Source organism: Salarias fasciatus, chromosome 20 (genome assembly GCF_902148845.1).
Source record: "Salarias fasciatus chromosome 20, fSalaFa1.1, whole genome shotgun sequence".
Classification (NCBI taxonomy): domain Eukaryota; kingdom Metazoa; phylum Chordata; class Actinopteri; order Blenniiformes; family Blenniidae; genus Salarias; species Salarias fasciatus.
In genome coordinates, this window is record NC_043764.1 from 18895901 (window position 1) to 18917490 (window position 21590).

The following is a 21590-nucleotide window of genomic DNA, read 5'->3' on the forward strand; positions in this document are numbered from 1 at the left end:
CGGCGTCGTCCCTACATGATAGATGTACACACATGCATCCAAGTCCAGACTGCGAGGCTGCACGGCTCATCGTCATCCCATTGATCTGGGTCAAAAGGTCGTTGATTAGACCGAGTCTTGTAGTCTCCGAGCAATGCAACAATGTCTGCCACACACTCGGCTCGCACAGCTGCTGCCGGTCGTCATGGAAACACTCAGACTCCCCGCTTCTCGAGACAACTCCCCAGTCAGCTAAATTATGGTGTGCCAAAAAAAGGAAGAAGAAGAAAAAAAAAACATGAAACTGAACACAAACACTAACTCATTGGTGGTAAATAGCTGATAAAATTTACACAAGGAGCGGCTGTGCAATCTGCACAGCCTTAAATCATCCTGCAAATCTTTGTCACGCTGCCACGTAATGACATCATGGAGCTGGTCCTGGTCATCAGTGTTACTTCAGCCTCCTCTTCACTCAGATCGCATTGACTGGAAGTTGTAAAATTGTAAGAGAAAAAAAAAACTGTGCAGTGTTTTATTAAAGAGACAGCACAGGCGTAAAAAAAATACGCTGGCACACACACTGGATCTCACTTGTACGAGGAGCCAGAGGGCTCAGCTCTCACTCCTAATTACCCACTGCAGTGTAGATGAAGGGATAAAGCAAACAAACTAGAACTAAAACACACATATGCTGTCCTGCTCGTAAATTCCCTGAAAAAAAAAAAAACACTGAGGGGAGTCAAAGAACCAAGGCAGCAGAAAATTGCCCCCAATGTACGATTTTAATAAAACATGCCAGACTGGCATGTATATTTCAGGGGGCAGCAAGAATTAGCCCACATTCGGCAGACAGCTGCAAGCCCACACACCCAAACAGACCCCAGACTGAGGTTACATTTGCGGGAAAACATGCATTTTGTGGAGCAGCACCATTTGCTACACACAATCTAATACACAGAAGAGCACAGTGTCATGCAGGGGTGCACAAAGATCTACATTCGTTCCTGCAAAAAATACATTTTCAAAAATCTCCTGCAGGGAGCAGAAGCGACAGCTCGTAACTCGCCAGCTGAACTCAGTTTGCCACCTACCTTTGATGTTTGCTCGGTTTTTGCTCTACATCTGAAATCTCTGTCGTTCCTATAGCCCCCTGCTGTGCAACATAACTAAAAGAAAAGCTCCATTTAAGTCCGGGATCGAGGCACAAGAAGGCCAAGAGGGGAGTCTGGATGTTTTAGTTGTACACTCTCCAGGAGACGACATGAGTCCGCCGCCGCCGCTGCTACTACTCCTGTTCTCTCATCAACTCTCTCCAAGCACCACGCTACCTCTCTCTCTCTTTCCCTCTCTCCTCCCTCTTTCCTCTCCCCTCCTCCTCCTCCTCCTCCTCCCTCTTTCTCTCCTCCTCCCCTCACCGTCTACAAACACACTGTCCCTGCCCCAAAAAAACGAGATGCGTTCCTCCTGTCCTTCCCTCTCTCCTCTCTCTCCGTTTCTCTCTCTCTCTCTCTCACCCCGTCCTGATCCCCACACCATTCAGAGCGGCGGACCAAACAATGCCGCCGCCGCCGCCGCTCTGAAAGGAACCCAGGAGCCGTTCTCAGCCGGCAATAATGCCTCCCCAACTGTCACCATGGAAACTAATGACGGCCCGGGCTGGCGAGGAGAAGTGGGGAGGAGGAGGTGGATGGAGAGGGAGGGGAGAGTTGAGAGAGAGAGAGAGAGAGAGAGAGAGAGAGAGAGAGAGAGAGAAAGTGGAGGAGGGAACGAAGTGGTTGAATGAAAGATGGGGGAAGTGTGTGTGAGTATCAGTGGGTGTGCCTGCACAGTTGTTGCGTGCGTGTGTGTGTGTGTGTGTGTGTGTGTGTGTGTGTGTGTGTGTGTGTGTGTGTGTGTGTGTGTGTGTGTGTGTGTGTGTGTGCAGTCAGGAGTACTAAAGGTTTAAGGTTTGGGTGGACTTTTTTTTTGGTATTCATTGCAAACACGGTGCCCCACTAACGTGGTGTGATTCTTCCAGCGGGAATGAATTCTTCACATCAGTGAATCATTATATTGTATGTAGCGTTTTGAGAATAGTGAAAATACTTTTACGCCTGTTTTATTCCCTAACTTTACCAACCCCCACCCCAAATTTTACTTTCCAATTATGTAAAACACAAAAAAGTGAGATGAAACTTGTGTTTTTTTGTGAAGTCACAAATCATAGATTGTTGTCTTTCTACTCTGTACATTTCCCCCGGTAACCCCCAGGATTTTGAAGTGAAAATCATAAAAAAAGCCTCAAGCAACCATTAAAAACTGTTGCCAAACCAAATTTAATGACTGACTGATCCTTGAAACGTCGCAGCTTCCTTAAAATAATTTGTGAGTCTGATGTGTAAATAAAACATGTCGCTGGATCTCCGGGGAAGCCACTTTGCTCTAGTCTCTGGGGAGTACATCCATGTCCCTGTGAGACCCCCCCCCCCTCCTCCCTCCCACCCCCACCCTCCCCCAGACATGTGGACCACAAAAACTGCGATGATGACGCCCAAGCTGCTCCAAACCTCTTCATATGCACATATAATTACAGCCGACCCCCTCCCTCTATATCCGCATGCCCCCCCCCCCCCCCCCCCCCCCCCCCCCCCCTCCCTCCACTCAATAGCTGACACCAGCCTGAAAGACGGGGTGACACTGGCCGCCACCGGCTCTGAACCCTCTGACGAATGCCACCGATAACCATGGAAACACTGCTGGAATATCCCCACTTCCAAAACGATAACGGGGCTTTGGAGCTGGGTGTGAGGAGGAGAGCAGAAGAGCTGGAGAACGTGCAGACTGTTGGGGGGGGGGGGGGGGATGGGTGGCTGCGTTTGATTTAAATTCAGAAAACGCCGCGGCTTTAAAATCGGAGGGGAGCTGCGAGCGGCTGAGAGAGGGTTAAATGGGCCCCGATTGATCCACTTGTCTTCTTGTAAAAGCGACAATCGCTCCATCCTCCTGCATAAACCCCCTTCACCTCCAGTGGCTTTTTTTTTTTTTTTCTCGTCCACTTCTTGCTGAACCGATTGAAAATCTCAGCGTGGTGAATTATGGATCGAGCCGGACGGTGGAGCAGAGGAGAGGAACAGGTGCTGATCCCTGCAGTAATAACGCTGGCCGCCCAGCCCGGCAAACCTGAGGAGGTGAAGCTTCCTCACACAAGTCGAGGAGGAGGCCGAGGGAGTCAGAGCTGCAGTCACCCTGAAAGGCGATCCGGGGGAAAACCCCATTTCAAATAAGAATGGAGCCTTTGCCTTTGTGAGTTATCTAATGAGGCATGGTGCTCATGTCCCCTCTTTACACCAAAGAGAGGAATGTGGGCTGCGGGTTACAGAGGAATGTTGAACCTCTCGCCATCTTGTTACCTCTTTTTAGCATGTGTAAGGCAGAAATCATGGCCGAGAGTCAGATTCTCCATGAAATTAGTCCTTTCTCCACCAGAAGAAGGGATGGATCGACGGACAGGGACTAGAGGGGTGAAGATGTACCAGACTGGCACAGCTCTCCTGCCCTTCTGTCACCCTTCACTTCTCTCACTAATTACAACAATGATCTCTTTCCATCTGTCCACAAAGAAGAAGAAACTTTGGGTGATTATTCACAGTCTCTGCTGTGGGAGTATTGACGACTAACACCAGTCTAAATCTTCCCCGCTCTACTGACCCGAGCTGGGCATCTGTCACACATCTGCACAGCGGGATCACCAAAGGCACACACTCCCGGAAAATATCCCTCATTGACTGTTTTTTTCAACTGTGTTTCAAATGTTCTTTCTTCCCATATTTAATGCAAAAAAAAAAAAGAAGGTCAGCCAATGAGATGAAGCCAACAAGCCATGTGTTTGTTTTCCCATCTGTCTATGGATTATACCGTCCAGAAAATGACATGTATGTTTCCATAGTTCATCCTTCTCTAAAGCCGAGCTTGTCTACAATGCAGAGACACGCATAACAACACTGTCAACAATATGCAAAGTCGGTGTTGTTTGATCGCCTGCCAAGGTTCTGTCAACTGGCTTTGAAAAGACAGCGCTGACTTTGATTGGCTCAAGCACACACATACAAATGTCTTTCCTCCCTTTCTGTAGCTCAGGACGACGACACACACACACACACACACACACACACACACACACACACACACACACACACACACACACAGAGGACGTAGCCCAGTTAGACTCAGAGGGGACTCGGTACAGAAACAGGGACATGGATATGGTTTGATATCTCTGATCAAACGGTTTGTGGCACACTTGCCTCAGCTCAACCTTTGTGAATACGAGCCAGACGGAGGACAGTCATCTGCAGACGATTCACATTGATGTTCAGCCGACTCGTGGATTTTTCCAAGCCGTCGCATATAAAGATGACGCGTCTACGAATAAATACAAACCTAACCCACAAACCTCGTACAGACACATTAGTTCACATGATAAAAACTGAAGAAAAAAGAAAAAACATTCACACATCTCTGAAGGTCCTGGAACGCCCTGAAGACACAACAAGCAGACGAACCTCAGCAGAAGACGGAGGTCGAAGAAGGACACAGCTTCAGTCTCCTCTGATACTGATACACATTCAGTTAGACTCACTAAGCCTCCAGATCAGCTTTCCAAGGGGAATTAGACTCACCAAGATTCAATGCAAGGATCAATTTATGCTTTCAGAGGAAAATACATTTAGATTATGATTATGACAGAAGACAAGGTGAGCTTAAGTGTCGGTATTTATTGGTATACCATTATAACCCTGGCATAATGGCCATTCACAAATATCAAATTGCTCAAATATTGACCCCGACAGACGGCTGAACCTTAACTTGTCAAACATTTGAACAGCTGAAAAAAAATTAAAGAGATGTTTTAAATTACTCTAGCAAGCCAGTTGTCACCCTCCAGCTCTCAGGAGTCAGAGCCTCCCTTTAAAGAAGAAGTCATTAATATTTAACCCAGTGGAGAATCTTTTAATTCATTATTAATATTTAAACTTATCTACTGGAGCTGAGAGGTCTTATCTGAATTACAAAGAGGTTGGAGCAGAGCATAATCCCCGTGTCTGTGTTACCCTCCCCGGCGCAAAACCCATGCACTCGAACCGCCGTCCCAGTCGGTTAAAGCTCTGCAGGCAGGTGGTGGTGGTGGTGGAAAAAATGCATTTCTGCAGTGGCGCCATGACGGCTTTAGGGTGCCTGGCCCAGGGGCACAGCGGCAACGATGGGCGCAGAGCAGAAAGAAGAAAAGGAGACGGCAGTTGGAAGATCCCCTGAGAATAATGGCAAAACACAGTGAAGGAGCCGGAAAATAATATCCTGCAGGGAAAAGTCTGGATTCAAACAGGGAGAAATGAATTAGAGCAGATGTGTCAAACTCATTTTAGTTCAAAGGCCAAACACAACAACCTAGACTGATGTGGGCAGGAGCTGCAAAAAAAAAAGCATCATAATCTATAAATGTAGTGAAAAGTGTAAAGATACAAAAGTGTATTCTGAAAAGAAAATCACGTATAACCGTTTTTCATTATTTCTAAAACCTGCAATGACCGAGCAGAAATAAGTGCAATTCACAGTCACATACTGACACAGTGTTGTTCTTAAAACTGGTGCTGTAACTGCCCCGGAGCGCAAATTCCACAGGAGTGCTTTAATTCTGAAGCCGCTTCAATGGCAACAATCAAATGTTGTAACTGATTTACCACAGACTTCTACCATTGAGTTTTGGGTCCCCGGTGGACAAAATAGGAATAACAGTTAATTTCAGAGAGGAACAAAATTTCAAGTTCTGTCTTCTATGTAAGCTTTATCAATTGATAAATTAAAAGCAACAAAAAGTGAGTCTGCAGCAAGGAAACATTAGATCACCAGAGGAAGGAACATTTATCTGTGAAAAACACAAACATAAAACTCAAGCCAATAACTAAATGCACAATTAGGCAATAAAAAGATAAAATAATCAAACACAAACCAAATAAAACATGGCATGGACAGTTGTAAAACATGCACTTTGCAGTTCAGTTTTACCCCACATGTGATACTTTTGATATTTCACAACTATAAACTCAATTACATTGATTATTTAAACACTCAAACACTCAAACAATCAACATGTATCTGCCTGTTTAAAAAACAACAAAATCTTCATCAGCAAGAACAGTTTTGATAGAAATTGTTGCAACATCAGAGAAACATTTAAAAACTACATCCAAAACACAAGCTCATCTCATTCATGTATTGATTACTGTGGAAAAAAAAGACACCAAAATTCCATCTTTTGATTTCGTCTCCCACGCACCTTTGAGGAATATGGAAAAACAAGGCAGAATATGAGAGTAAAAAAGTAATCAGTCCATGACAGATGGTTTATCTATTTAGTGCGACATTAAATTCAAAATTGCAAAAAAAAAAAAAAAAGGAAATTACCAATAGATGTGTTCACTACATATTATTGAACACTTTGTCAACATTCTCGGCTGGAGCTGCTTCATCGTGGAGCTCGTCTCCTGAATCAAACTCAGTGAAACTATGAGGATATAATTAGAGGATCTGCTGCTCCTTTTATGTTTCCACAATTCTGCATCTGTTAATGAAAATAAATCGCAGCCTGCATCTCTCCAATGGTCTGAGCTCTTCTGTTCACATGACATGAGCAGGGAATCCAGGACAAACAGTAATATAAAATGCACTGCAATTAAAAAAAAAAGAAAGAAAAAACAAATAGCAAATACAGAGGACGTGCTGTCTGGACTGGAAGCCTGTCTGGAGGTCACGTTACTGTTTTGTGTTTTGTAGAAATCCTGTCTGGACAATTTGAAAATAATGAGCCATTCACAGGTCTATAAGGTTTATTTTGTTGGCTTAAGAGACTAAACAACACTCGAGATCGACAGGCAGCGCTGAAAGAGGTGCGATTTGTTTTCAAATGCTTTGCTCTTTGTTATTACACCGTATGACGCTGCAGCGTTTAGTTTGGATGGCGCGCACGTCCTTGAGTTTGATCCTGAAAGGTGTGATGGAATAAAGCGAACCCTTGACGGTTTGTAGCTATTAGAGGCACGGCAGAGTAGATAACTTTCTGCATGCACGTCTGCCGGGATGCACGCGCGAGTGTGTTACACCCACGGAGGGTTTGGTCATCTGACGAGCTGCAGGCTCATCTCTCCCTACAGCGCCCAGATGGCCTGTGATTATGCACGGCTCAGTAGAGATTACTGTGCAGCAGAGATAGGAAGAGAAACAAGAGAGAGTAAAAATAAATAGTTCAAATGAGGGAAAAAAAAATGCAAGCAGAAAATGAAATGAAATCATGAGATACGTGGGGTCAAAGAAGCCAAGTGAGGGCAGCCGGCCTCAGCCCGCGCTGCAGCAGCTGAAAGGAGAAACTCGACAGAAGAAATACATCTCGACTACCTGTCGTTTCCACGGTTCATTACAGCTTCCACCTTTGTAACCGAACACCTACACATGATATGATAAGCTCCAGTTTCATGTCTTGCGTCACGTCGAATGTATGCAGGAGCAGCGGATACATGACTGTGTCACATTCGGATGGAAACGTCCCCACTAAGGGACACACACATACGCACACACACAGACGCGCGCACACACACACGAGGACATTTGTCACCAGCAGCTTTGTGACATGATGGATCACGCACAGGCGAGTAAAGCACACCCAAAGGAGCAGTGTGAAAAATGATCAACGCTTCGCTGAACCCACACTATGCAACTGTTGATGTGTTTATTGGCTCGGTTTTACCTGGAGGAAAATCTGTTCGACTACTGCAGCAGGTTGGACCAAAGGGTTCGCACTACATGTGCAACTTCTCGGATGAGTAAAGACGAGCGACTGAACGTTTTATTGTCGGAGGTACTTTATCAAGAGCCTGTATCCTGCAGTCACAAACAGGAAGGTCCTATTGCATATTTCTGCAATCAACTTAAAAAAAGAGAGAAGAGAAAAAGAGAGAATGTGAAACATCCTGTGAATGAATGGATGTATTCATACGTCAGAGGGCTGGGATGCTGTATCACTGCCTCCGAGGCGAGCACTCAGTCATATTTCTTGCACAACATAAGAGACAACAATAATGCAATCCTCTGAGAGGCAAGCCCGCAAGCTACTTATTGTAATAGGTCTGAAGCTCGTTGTGGTCATGAGTGCTTTACCTAAAAGTGTATTGCTGGCACACACTCCCAGCTGTCAAATAGATTACTGAGAGAGGATGTGCTTTGAGCTATTTTGTTTTTGTTTATTGCTCACTTGGATACAAGCAGAAAAGGAGGCAGATTCATGCTGCAGAGGACCAGTGTGTGTGTGTGTGTGTGTGTGTGAGTCTGTGTGTGTGTGTGTTAAACTAATGGCAGTCATCACTCAAGTCTGAAGAATGGTTCAGTTAATGGATGAGAGTTTGACAACATCCAGTTCATACAAGACATATTTCTCGGTAGTTTTTGGAAAGAAATTAATTGCTACAATTTAGCTCGGGGCATGTTAAGCAGCAGTCAGACAGCTAGCTAGCTTTTTAAGGAAACGGCTTGACACGCACGTTTGTACACATGCGGACACGCACACACACACAGACAGACATGCACTAAAGCACAGCTGTCGAGCAGCCCGCGGCAGTTTGTTGTTTTATTACATTTTGACCTTTCAGAATCGATGTAAATCTAATGAAGAGCTTGTTAGTGAATTATGGCTTCAACAAAAAAAGAGGGAGAGAGAGGGAGAGAGAGAGAGAGAGAGAGAGAGAGAGAGAGAGAGAGAGAGAGAGAAAGAGAGAGAGAGAGAGAGAGAGAGAAAGTTTACAGCCTGAAATAACTGTTTGAGGAAGATAATCCACAGTGGGCCACAGGAACAGGATCCATCTGTGTGGATGTAGCTCTCATCTCCTCATTACACTCAGGGTGTTATGGCTGTCCTGTGATGAGAGGTCCACAAGGGCAAGGCATGCTGGGAGAGTGTGGCGCAGCAAAGTGTGTCGCACAAAACCGACAACTTTAAATCCCCGAGAGAGGTTTTTTTTTTGCAGAAAAGAAGTTTGCACAGGTGATGCCTGCTAGCATCAGCGCGGAGAGAAAGTCTTAACTAAAAGTACGAGACATTTGAAACTGCAGCCATTAAACGGTCACAGTCCAGATCCCGTATAAGAGGAGCGATCTTGTTTCACAAAGTCATTACAGAGGCAGAGCATGACAAATTGCCGAGGGGCAGTGACTATAATAGGAGAAAGGAGAGGGGATAGTGGAGAGTCAGCCTGCTGTTGCCAGGGTGACCTTCAGCGTGAAGCACCTCGGTGTCACCCTGAATGAGAGCAGCTCCGCCAAAATGAGTTTCTCCGCTGTCTGGACCCCGGAGACGGCGTCTCCGCAACCCACCGGGGAGCGCTGTCATTATCTCCGGAATCGGGACCTGAATATACACGCGTCAATGTATGCTCCTGCTAAGCAGCTGTTTTCAAAGGAATTAAATGCTTCTTCCATTACACCAACTAATTACTCAATGTACTTGACTAAAGTGGTCCACTTGAGGGCAAATTGTAGCCAATTAATATTTTCATGGCTTAATTTATGTGTGCAGGCATTTCTAAATTAAGTTTTACAGTCTTTTTTAACAGTCAGACTGATCTCATATGCACATCACTTCTTCTACATTTTCACCTCTTTCGGCTTGAGACACCCTTCCTGTTTCAGGATGACTTGGCAGGTGGGTTGCTGTTGTGGCCATCAGGGCTTTATGATCTGCTGCAGCCTTTTTGGTGTGTGCAGTTTGAAACCAGCATTTTCGCCTGCTCCTTGTGTACAGATTTATGACCCATTTAGCTCTTTATAAGATATTTGAAGTCAATTATTTAAATAATTTTGCATATCTAAGGTTGTTGATATCTGAGTGCTGTTTTCAACTCCAGCACTGAAAGGATATTTTAAAAAAATTTGGTTTTTGTGAAACCTGAATTTATAGACAACATTGTATGCTGGTTTACTTCAAGAAAGGCTGTTGTGAAAGGAGTATAGTGATACATCCTTCAACATTTACTACTTTGAAATGTCTATAAATAGAAACATTTGTCACTGTTCTTCTGTAAAAGTGTTTTACAATCCTGTTGCTTTAGTATCAGTGTTATTTGCAAAAAAAAAAAACAAAACAAAAAAAAACAGTTCATATAACTTACTTTAAATGTGGTGGATGCAGGTTTAACAATAGTGTACTGTGCATGGGTTCAAGCATGTACTCATGTTTTGTTTCTCAAATTCTCAAGTTAGATGCATACGGTGAAGTGGTGCAGGTGAAACATGCATTTCTAAATCCAAGGAGCAACTGCACTATGGAATTTTTCCATCCATCCATCCATCCATCTGACTGACAGTCAACACATTTTTCTTTCACTGTTAAATCCAGTCAGGGACAGAAAATATCTGGTTAGTACCGCCTACAACCCCACACTGAACACAAATTCTAAAGTACGTGTTCTGACACCATCATTAACGTCGCTGAAATGTGGTAGTTAACATAACTTTCCCCAAGTGAGGTGTAAAACAAAACAGCATACTTGTCTTGTTCCTTTCAATCATGTCTCGTCTCCATTTCAAGAGGGGAAATTACACAGTAACTGAATACGAAACAGAAGAGGTGTTTGTTCTGACAAAATATCTATAATTGAGTTACAAATTTATGAGAATGACCTCGAGTCTCTTCGTCTCCAGTCTTTGTCATGAGAATAGCACAACAGCTCCATCTACTGGTACATTCGCTTTTGTACACTCAGACTTCCAAAACAGCTTTTGGGAGGCTTTGGAAAATACTGTTTTTGACCATATAAAATACACAGTGTTGTAACAGAGAATAGTTAATGCCAGAAAATCTTCTTTATCTGATTAATTTTTATCAAAAAAGCAGAGTGTGGCAGAGGTAGCACTAAAAACACCCACACAGCTGCAGTCACAATAAACCACGACACAAAGCTTTTACAGTGAAAAGCGACTCTTCTGCATAAACACGCAGTCTCTGTGAAGAGCAGAAAACGTATCACTGCCAACAACAATACTTTCACACTCTGTCCCTGCACTGCACTAAATGAGAGCCCTGTTCAAACAGATGTGGCATTTCAAAAGGAGCGAGTCGGTGACAGGCTAAGCCTGGCGGTGGGGAAAAGAGCCGGGGAGGGAATCGGATGAGGAGAAGTTTAGAGTTTCCTGCTGACTGACGGGCCCCGAGGCTGCGTGTGCACGGCCCACCGAGTGTGAAGTGTCGAGCAGGGCAAACGTGCAAAGTGTGTTCGGTAGGTCGTATAAGCTCTTAGCAGCAGGATCTATAGCGCTCGGCCTGATTTATTTGGTAACAAAAATACACAGGCTGAGAGGAAGGAAGAGGAAAGGGAGAGAGACAATGGTTAATCACAACAGAAGGGCAGAGCGGAGCGCAGTGGAGGCTGGGAGGGCACCCAGGGGAGAGAGCATGGAGAATTGAACACAGGCCGCCTTTGTTGGCTGCAATCAGCCAGACGAGGAAGACATTTACGACATGGTTTACGGCTACATCAGGTGAGCGAGTGTGAATGTGGAGTGTGTGTGGTGATCAGGAGGAGAGAGAGAGAGAGAGAAAAACACAACGGCCTAGGTCCAGGAGAGGGGCCCAAAAGTCTGCGTGCACTTCCCACTCGGCGGATACTTTCTGGAGGATATGATATCAAATTATAAATTGATTTACAACCTCCAGGAAGCTGGCGGGATCAGTTCTGTGTGAGACACAGTTCAGCTTGCAGAGACTAATGATTGGAAGCTGATATCACTGCTAGAGTTGCCTCGTTCGCATGTGGTTAAAGGTGCTGAGGGTCGCTGGTGCTGCGGTGAAAGATGCAACATTTCCCGTAATGACTGACTGACAGGCAGCAGCCGCTTGATACAACAAGTACGGTAACTAAACTCACATGGCCACGCTGACTTACTGACTGGCTTCAGTGTTGTTCTTCTCAGCAGCTCACTCACATGAGCGGCCTTGAATGCACCAACACAGAGAGTTTTTTGTACCACTTCCTGCATGTTAAATAATTGAATTCTAGGAAAAAAATAATACATCTTTGTGAGTTTTTGTAGTATTTACGTACCTCAGAGAACCACAACATTATAAATAATGGATGTGAAGATACCACCACTGACCTCAGACAATACCGCTGCGGCTTCCAGAGATATTTTCCTCTTTTTTTTTTTTAAACACAATAATCTGTGCTTGTGCATTCTCACGATTCTTTCTTACCCACTTAAAATGTTATAAATGGATGAATGGATCTTAATTTAAAACATGCAATCGAGGTTTGTGTAGGTTGAATTAACGATCAACCCATCGTGCGCAGATACATCCCAGCGTGATCTGTACACGTTAGCAAAAACTGCTGGAAGACGAGACTATTTTCAGCTGCAGGATTATTACACGGGAGAGAATTTGCAGCACTTCATCAAAACATGTCACCCGGCACAATACAGCGGTTGGAACGGTGAGAATCACTGATGTTCTCGGACAGTGATCGATGAGAGCGGCACTGGAGAATAAGCCATATCAGCCTCTGCACATGCAGACAATGGCCAAATTCATTGTGGGATGTGTGGCCAGCTGAATAAAGAGGCGAAATGTGAAAACTGTTGTCTTTGGAAAAATAGTGACCGGGACGTATTCTGCACAGACAAAGAGACAGAACAAACAGTGGGAAAGACTTTCCACTCAGATGTCTCTTTTTTTTGGTTTTTGTTGCCTACCAGTCATGCGCATCTACCCATCAAAACTGCAGTGCGCTGATTTTTTCAGACTGCTGATGCAACCTAGATGTGACCTCCACCTGGCAGCTTCTCCCTCCCTTTCTCCCTCCCTCCCTCCTTCCCTCCCTTCCTCCTCTGGATCCCCCTGCCTCACCCCTGTGTGTACAGGAAGCCCCGATTCCAGAGAGCCCGCTCTTCTGATGATCAGAGAGGAAAAACACAATGCCTTCAGTGTGCTAGAAAGTGGCTCGACTCATAAAATACACACACAAGCACACACAAGCACACACACACAGAAATAGAATGGAACATGCTTTTACTATTAGGACTTGACTTTTTTTTTTTTCTTTTCTTTCCATATGACTTTCCCAGGAAAATCCCCCTCATCAGGGTCGGTCTGATCCAGACAGACACCAGACTGCAGAAGAGACACATACATACACTGAGACGGACAAAAAAAAAAAGGCTTTGGAGGAACAAACCTTCCAGCGCTGAGACTGAGATACAAACTTTAAGGGTGTGAAAGGCGAGTGAACCGAGATCTCTGAGCAAAACTGCTGATTCCAAGTTATTTTTCTCATATTTGGAGTGCCCAAGAGAGCCACTCAATTATCCTAAAAAACACCCCCGCTCTCCCAAGCTTAGAAGTCGTCCAGACGAGCATCTGGCTTACATACAATCTGATACATGCAGACGACCAGGATGAGATTAATTTAGTCTCCGGGGAAATGCTCAACATCTGACATGTCAGGCCTTTATTGGGTGACACCGAGTAATTCTGCTCATTTCTAGAAGACCTCAACAGTTGGTACCATTTAAGAAAACTAGGTCACTTCCGCCTTCTGTGTGAGTGTGTCAGCCAGACCCTCGACTGAGAGACCTCCAGTATAAACATATTGTGCAGGAAAGACTGCTTCTCCGAACAGAAACATCCTAATACCAAACAGTTTTTGACTCGACGCGACTGCTGTCGTCAACTCAGCCTCGCAGACACAGTGTGAGACGGTCTGAAGGGAAATCTGTTGGTCAGCTCAACCTCACGGACAAAAAACATGGCAGACCAAGCACAGGAAGCATCCTTGAAGATTTAAAAGAAAACTGGTCAGCCAACATATGTAGGAAATGCTTCACATTGGGAGTTTTCTCCTTTTCAAAGCAGCAAACGCATGAAGAAAATGGAGCTAACAGGTAAAACAAAAGGTGATTTTTAAAGGACGAGAGAATCAGCAATGTCCAAATGGAAAAGAGATGTATATATTCTGATCTTCAGTGCCCAGTGGGGTTAGCGCTGGAATAACTTCTTTTTTCTAATGTATCATGACATATACATGAAAACACATGTTGACTTTTATTATCTCACAAAACTCAAACCAAGTCACCCGAGTCAAAAAAAGAAGAAAACACTGCACATAACCCATCTGTTCATCTCATAAAATTAACTTCCAGAAGAACAGACAATACTTTGAAGAAAAATCAAGATTACTGTGGGCCAAAGTGCTATTTCATGTCAAATTTTTGTTTCTAGGTTTATGTGTCAAAGTATCTTTTTTCGTCAAGACACTAAATTCCCACGTTGCCTAGAAAAGCAAACCAACACTTGAATGTCAAGTTACTGGCATGTTTAAGAAAAAAAAAATTAGATTATAATGCAGTTTTAACAAAATATATAATACAACTTGCATTATTTTTTAATGAACTCACTTGATTCAAATTTTAGTTGACAGACAAATTAGTCGCCACAAATATTCTTAATATATCTGCAGTTCATTCACATGAGTATTGTTCTTTTGTTTAATCAATACCGATATTTATTTTACTGGCTCTTGACAATTTTACATGACATATTTCCTGTTTGAGTCTCACTGGCTTGTTTGTTTATTGATAACTTTGCTTCTTTATCAAAGGACAAATATCACAGCACAGGAGTCCCACACTGATAAACCGGAATAATGTAAACAAGATAATTTTCAAAATCTAAATTCAATTTATTAGAAATATCAAGAAAAACAACATATATATATATATATATATATGTATATATATATATATATATATATATATATATATATATATATATATATATATATATATATATATATATATATATATATATCTTTCGGATAAAATTTGTCTGGGGCCCTGTTGACAGAATATTTCAAGTGAAAATGTATAGTCGTTGAATTATAGTTTCATAAAAGTTTCACATTTCGACTGCAACATTTTGGAAATTATGTCCGTTCACACAGATATAGCAGAAATGCTGAAAGTGATAAAACTTTTCCCACAGGGCCACTAGTGGGTGCTGTTGTTTGTTTTTGTAATGAAACCACAAGAATGCACAGAGAACAACATGATATAAATATTTACAGTGACCAGTACCTGTTAGATTGCCATTCAAGGTGACACTGTCATGTGACTGAGGCCTCAGCGCTCAAAGAAACTAATTTGATCTAATAAGGTGATGAAGAAAAGACACAGAAATTAGATTTCCTCTTTAAAACTTTGTAGCTGAAATGAAGCCAGATGGTGTAGTGTCTGTAGCAACCTCACCAAACATTATGAATATCTCTAGTTCGAGTCCTGCTTTAGGGGTCACAGAGTTTGCACGTTCTCTCTCTCTCTCTCTCTCTCTTTCTCTCTTTCTCTCTCTCTGTGAGAGTTTTCACCCGATACTCCGGTTTCCTCCAACAGTTCAATAGCTACTTAATTGATGACTCCAAATTGTCTGCAAGCGTGTAATTGTGTTTGATTGTCTGCCTCTTTGTGCCTGACCACCTGTCCAGAGTGTACCCGCCTGCACCCGCAGCCAGCTGGCATCAAACCAAGCGCCCTGCCACCCCGAGTTTGTTAAAGCTGTATTGAATATGGGTCACAGATTATATCGCCTTGTCAGATTTACCCCAGATGACGGAAAAAAATACCTTGAATATCTCCAGCAGGTGTAAGTGTATTGAAGCTGTGACGATCTGACTTTTCCGGAAGGTTCTGAATGCTTTACATAGTATTGCCTCTGAAATGAAACTAGGCGTGGATGAGTTGGATTGTTTCAATTATAGCAGAGCGTAATTACATAACAAGAATGTTTGGGAGGTGAACACACTCCTGTCAAAGCAACACGTCTGCAAATGACTCAGGAACCTGTTTGACAGGAGTGTCAGCCGCGACATGCTCACTGTAACTGTTGCACTTAGAGAAAACGCAAAAACAAAACAGCTTCTGATGGCACCCACTTCAAAATGTTCCCCGCCTCCGCCTGCCTCGCCGTACTTACGTCTCACCACCAAGCCTAACGAAGCACTGTCTCATCAAGAGACAAGGCAGGCTCAAACTAAAAGAAGATCTTTTCTGGAGTGACGGTCCAGAAAAAGTGACTGAAAAGAGAGTCGATCTCTTGCGACTGAGACCTCTCTTCAACTGAGCACAAACTGCAGGGACGTCTTCTCTGAAGCCTTTGCAGCAGCAGGACTCACACATGACCACCATTAAGGGAATCAATGTGACACACAGGCGAGCTGGGAAAGAGCCCGGAGCTTCTGAATGGCTCCGAAACTGAGTCACGCCGTCTTAAACACACACTCACACAGATAAGAAAGAGACACGGAGGAGTGGAGGGGTGCAGGGATGTGTGAGAGACTGGTTCTCACGGGATTACACTCGGCTGGTCAGCATTAATCAGGACATTTTCTGCTTCTGCGTAGGTGATAGTAGTCACCGGTGATAGCAACGTTTTAGGAAGTGAAGACACGCATCAGGAACTTATAGTTTGTACCTCTTCACAAGATGATCACATTATCAACATGAAACTGAACAACTCAAACTAATAGAGGCAATCACTCACACTTTGTAGCCGTGCTTATTCACCTGACAATTAACATTAGCTTTTGGGTTCATTAAATATTGTTTTTAAGGAAGATGCGAAGCTGCAGTCGCAGATCACACACAACCCAGACTGGTTCAGGTGAGCCATTCTTGGAATCATCAACCAAGTGAGTCTGTACGATGCATGCAATGCAAGTGTTATCTGATTTGGAAACTTACGCTGTTTATGCTTTAACCCCTCATCTGCATTCCAGCTTATTAGTTTAGTTTGCCGGAACGGATCAATTTGCTTTTATGAATGTCCAGTCATTTACACACAGTCCATAAGCAGCATCACATCCAGTGGTTACTGATCAAATATGTCTTGCAGAGGACCAGATATACAGAAAAGGAAAAGAAAAGTCATCGGCCACATTCAGCCAAGAATTACAAAAACAAATCTGATTCTGTAGAATTCACTTCGTCTCTGGAAAGAAAAACCCACACTTTCGGAGATTATTTAATACAAATAACCAGTTCATAAGTGGACCGAAAACTGTAAAATGTGACAAGTTTCGTCAGTATTATAGGAACTTAATTACTTACTACTTATTATTAGAAATGTTGAAGTGTGCAAATTTGACTTTTGACAATTTGTTTCTACCACAGTGAATCTCATACATTCTGTTCAGACCATCCAGAGGCTAAATCTCACCGTGTCAATCTGACCTCACCTGACAGCAGATTGAGTTTGCCCAAGGAAATCCCTACTCGCTGTTTATTGCCAATTCTTGATATGAAAACACAGTTACTTGGCCAACACTAGCAGCTTATTCGGCCATTCCTCCATCTCTTGTACCCACTTTAAAAGGCTGGTACACCCTGTACAGTCATTCACACGCTGACACTGATAGAGACAAACACAAACACATTCACAATAACCCCATTGGTCACCAGACTCAAACTCTTTGCCACGAGGCAAAAGCACTAACCACTGTTCATGGTGCTGCAATCAGAAACAACATAAAGATGAGGCACAGCTATGTGAAAGAAAAACATTATTTTAGGTCTGTTGTAATGAGATGGACCCACTGTGCATTAGACCAGCGCTTCCCGGCCTTAATTTCCTTGAAAATCCCTGAAGGCAACATATTGTCTGTCGATTCTCTCCGATCAATACTTTGCATAAACATGAAGCCAAGTGCTGACAGATGTTCAAACTCTCAAGACGGAGCCTCGAAAATCAAGGCAATGGGAAGTTTCCCAGGTCTGCTCCAGACTGTGCTATAAATCTTAACGTAGTCCTGCGGTGCCCACAGATAGGCTCGTCGGTTGGGAACCACAGCTTCATCAATTCATCCATCCATCCATCTTGGGTTGCCAGTCCACGACAGCACAAACACAGCAAAAGATGAGATTATTACTACTGCAATGCCTATACATCCTTTTCCTTTCTCCATCCTCATCAACAACCCAAAATACTGGTGGCGGTTCCCACTTTGGTCTGCTGGGCAGATAAAACTCTCACCATCCTGATCTTTAACTCCTGTGCTGTGTGTTTATCTAACACACAGGGGAGATGTTTGCATTGGCCCGGTCAAACACGGACCGGCCGAATAGCTTTTGTTAATAATAAATAACCTAAACAGGCAGCCTGGACGTCTGCGCTGGAGCTCCGAGGACCACCGCTGGCCTACATGAGAGGAGGACACGTCCGAGGGAAATGTAGAGCAAACGCGACACGGAACGAGAGTGAAGGTTGAAGCGTGTCAGAAGAGTTTATGGAGCTGGAAACAAGCTCTGAGGATTGAGGTGGACCTCAAACTGAGAGGCCTGCTATCTATCCCGCCGCAGCCTATTTGTGATGTGGTTTGTTTTATTAGATTCTCCAATGATTAAATGCAAGCGGCCTACAACCCTTCTGACCCTCCCATCGTAAACACACAAAAAAATAAGCATTAGAGGGAGCGCAGGCCGGTCTGGGTTCCCATGTGGAAGAAATAGAGCGGAGGAAACTCCAGCAAAAAAAAAATAAAATATTTCATCTGATGGCAGTTGCAGTGAGTGCTTAATGCTGAGTGTATGTGGGGGTTGAAAGCAGAAGGGTGAGGGGGCAGAGATTGATCTGGGACAGTGTGGGAGAGAAACGGGGAAATGTAAAAGAAAAACAAAACAAAAAACAGGGCAAAGCCTTGGGAATGAATATCTGTGTGTGTGTGTGTGTGTGTGTGTGTGTGTGTGTGTGTGTGGGAGAGACACGATACACAGCCGGACTGCCGGAAAAAGAAAGTCAGCCAGGAGGACGGCAGATCAATTCCTCCCCTGAGTCTCACAACAAACACCCTCTCTTTTTCTCTCTGCATAGCTCACCTCTGCTGCAGCCCGATACCGTCCCATCAGCACTCCGTCTCCATCACATTCCCTCCACTTTTATTCCCTCCCCCCCTTCTTTGTCTGCACGCTTTATTCCGAGGCCTCACCGAAAGATCTGGAGATTTAGCTGAATTTTCGATGGCGTTTATTTTCTTAGAGTTCCTCATTGTGGTCGATTTATTAAACCAAATGTCCCAGATCTGTCATTCAAAGAACACACAAACCGTAACGTGGACATGGTGAATAATGAAGATACAAAGAAAGAAAGAACGACAGCAAGCACCACTCGTTTGAGACGGCGGTGGAAAAGGAAGGCGGCCAAGGTTCATAAATTTATCTCTCCATCAAATGTACTCTAGCGGCCCACAATGCTTGACAGGAAACCACACAGTCTTCCTCCTCCGACACCAACACATCCTCCGACAATCGCACAAGACAGATGGACAAACAAACACACTCACTGACACTTTCAACAGAGTCCTAATCTCATGAGCTGCATCGTACACACACACACACACACACACACACACACACACACTGTCCTCTACTCCTCAAATCACATTCCTCACAGGGAGTCTGGAGCCTCATGGCCACACACACACACACACACACACACTAGGGAGTACAGTGAATGACTCTTCTTATCATTGAACTCAGTGTGGTTACAATTTGAGTTCTTGTCACCCACACTTCAGATAGTGTGTGTGTGTGTGTGTGTGTGTGTGTGTGTGTGTGAGAGAGAGAGAGAGAGAGAGAGAGAGAGAGAGAGATGGGGGGTTTCTGTGTCAGATTGGGGCAACAGTGAGGTCAGATCTCCCCTCTCTCAGCGTTTGGCACAGCGCTGCTCCACTTCTTGCCCTGTCAGCTTCAAGCCTCCACATTTTAATCGCTCCTCTCAGTTGTGATCACCATGAAGCAGCCTGAAGAGTAAAAGACTCAACTTTCCTCTCTCTCTCTCTCTCTCTCTTTTTTTTTGCGTTGTTTTGGAGCTGATGCGGGCCTGCAGCTGCCCCGTTGACAGCTGGCAAAAGCATTTCGGAATTCAACTCCTGTGCGCAATACTGGCCGAGGCCATTCGGAAACAACTTCTGAAAACCGCACAGTTATTACTTTCTTTTTCTTAAATCCAAAAATAAAGACTTAGAAAGAATATTTGCTGAGATTAATTGACTTACCAGTGGCTGAGCCCCCCTGCATTTTGCACAGATTTCCTCTCCGGTCTTCCTCTCCGCTGAACCCGTCTTTCTCTCGGAGCAACTGGAAACAAAACTCGGAGGAGCGCCTGCACTTCAGAGCTCCCCCCTCTTCTCCCCCACTGCTCACCGACACAAAAACACACTAAAACCCGCTAAGGACACTTCATTGTTTCCTCGCGGGCGCAGGAGATGTTATCCGGGTCAGTTTTTGTGCAGAATAAAATGAGTATATTCCTCCATGCAGTCCTTTCTCCTCTCTCTCCGGAGACAGAGCTCTCTCGCTCCTCTCTGGCTGCTGGAGGAGAAAAAAAAAAAGAAAGGGACTGTGCGCGCTCCCGCCGGTGCGAGGCGCGAGCACGAGAACCCCCATTCATTGAGCGCAAGCCTAAAAATAAATACTTTTGAAAAAAAAAGAAAACCAACAACACGCGTGTTGAATTAATCCTCTTAACCAACTACTCCTCTTCAAAACAGATTTGCGAGCCCATCTTAACTCTTCGTTTCATTTTTTTTTCCTCCTATTTTTACGCACGCTCGGAGTTGCCCGGCGGCACGGGGGCATGACACGGGATGTCACGTGAAGGCACGGAAAGGATGAGGTCTATTTCAGTCGATGGCTCTGCTCTGAAAACTTCGCATCTGCCTGCCTATTAGCGTGGAAACAGAAAAATCTGCACGAGCACGAATGTGGACTGGCAATGCGTTTCCAACTCACCGCGCAGGGCCTGTCCTCCACTTTTAAACCGATTATTTAGAGTTCCTAGTTTGCTTTTTTCAACCTTTAGATAAAAAATAATAAGGAATTTATCAATTACAGTTATTGTTTGTCATATTTCATGTAAAAGTAGTCTTTTAGAGGTTGTGTGGCGTTTCGCATGCTGTATCATTGAGTAAAGGTCATCTGTGGTGCCTCCAGCATCCTCTGCAGTAGAAAACAACTCTCCTGAAAAGGTATTTATGTGTATTCACTCTTAAATATATGCTTGCATGTTCTCTTTTATCTATCAGCTTGATAAAGACAACATTTGTGCCCTCTTGCATTTCACAAATGTGGTAATTTTATTGACATGAGACATTAATCCCATTAGTATTTTTTCATCCTGACAATTAAAATGTTAATAGAGATGAATTACTTGTTAATACAAAGGTCATTAAATGCATTATGCTTGAGGTATTTTTAAACTATCAGTTGTTCGTGCAGTTTTTGCACAAGGTGCTTAAAACAAAGCATCAACTTGCAGTCAACTCACATGCATTATGCACATATATACACACACACAGATGGTTTTGTGGTATTGCACCAACGTGACCTTCTCAAACGTTCTCATGCATTTATTTGAGGACATCGTCAATTCACAAGATTGATTTATCACATAGAAAGTTATACAGTGTTGACAACATGGAGCAGATCATTGCAGATACAGCTGATGTATTTATCTCCATGCCAAGCAGTCACAACAGTTAAACTGAACC

At 43.9% G+C, this 21590-nt stretch overlaps 1 protein-coding gene across 1 annotated transcript in view; it reads right to left on the reverse strand.

Moving 5' to 3' along the window:
* Positions 1–20389, reverse strand: part of fgd (faciogenital dysplasia) — a 59737-nt gene extending 39348 nt beyond the window's left edge. The window contains exon 1 of the mRNA XM_030119370.1: positions 20097–20389. Coding sequence (XP_029975230.1) covers positions 20097–20118 — 22 coding nt within the window. The 5' untranslated portion in view covers positions 20119–20389. The remainder of the gene's footprint in view (positions 1–20096) is intronic.
* Between the last annotated feature and the right edge of the window lie 1201 nt (positions 20390–21590).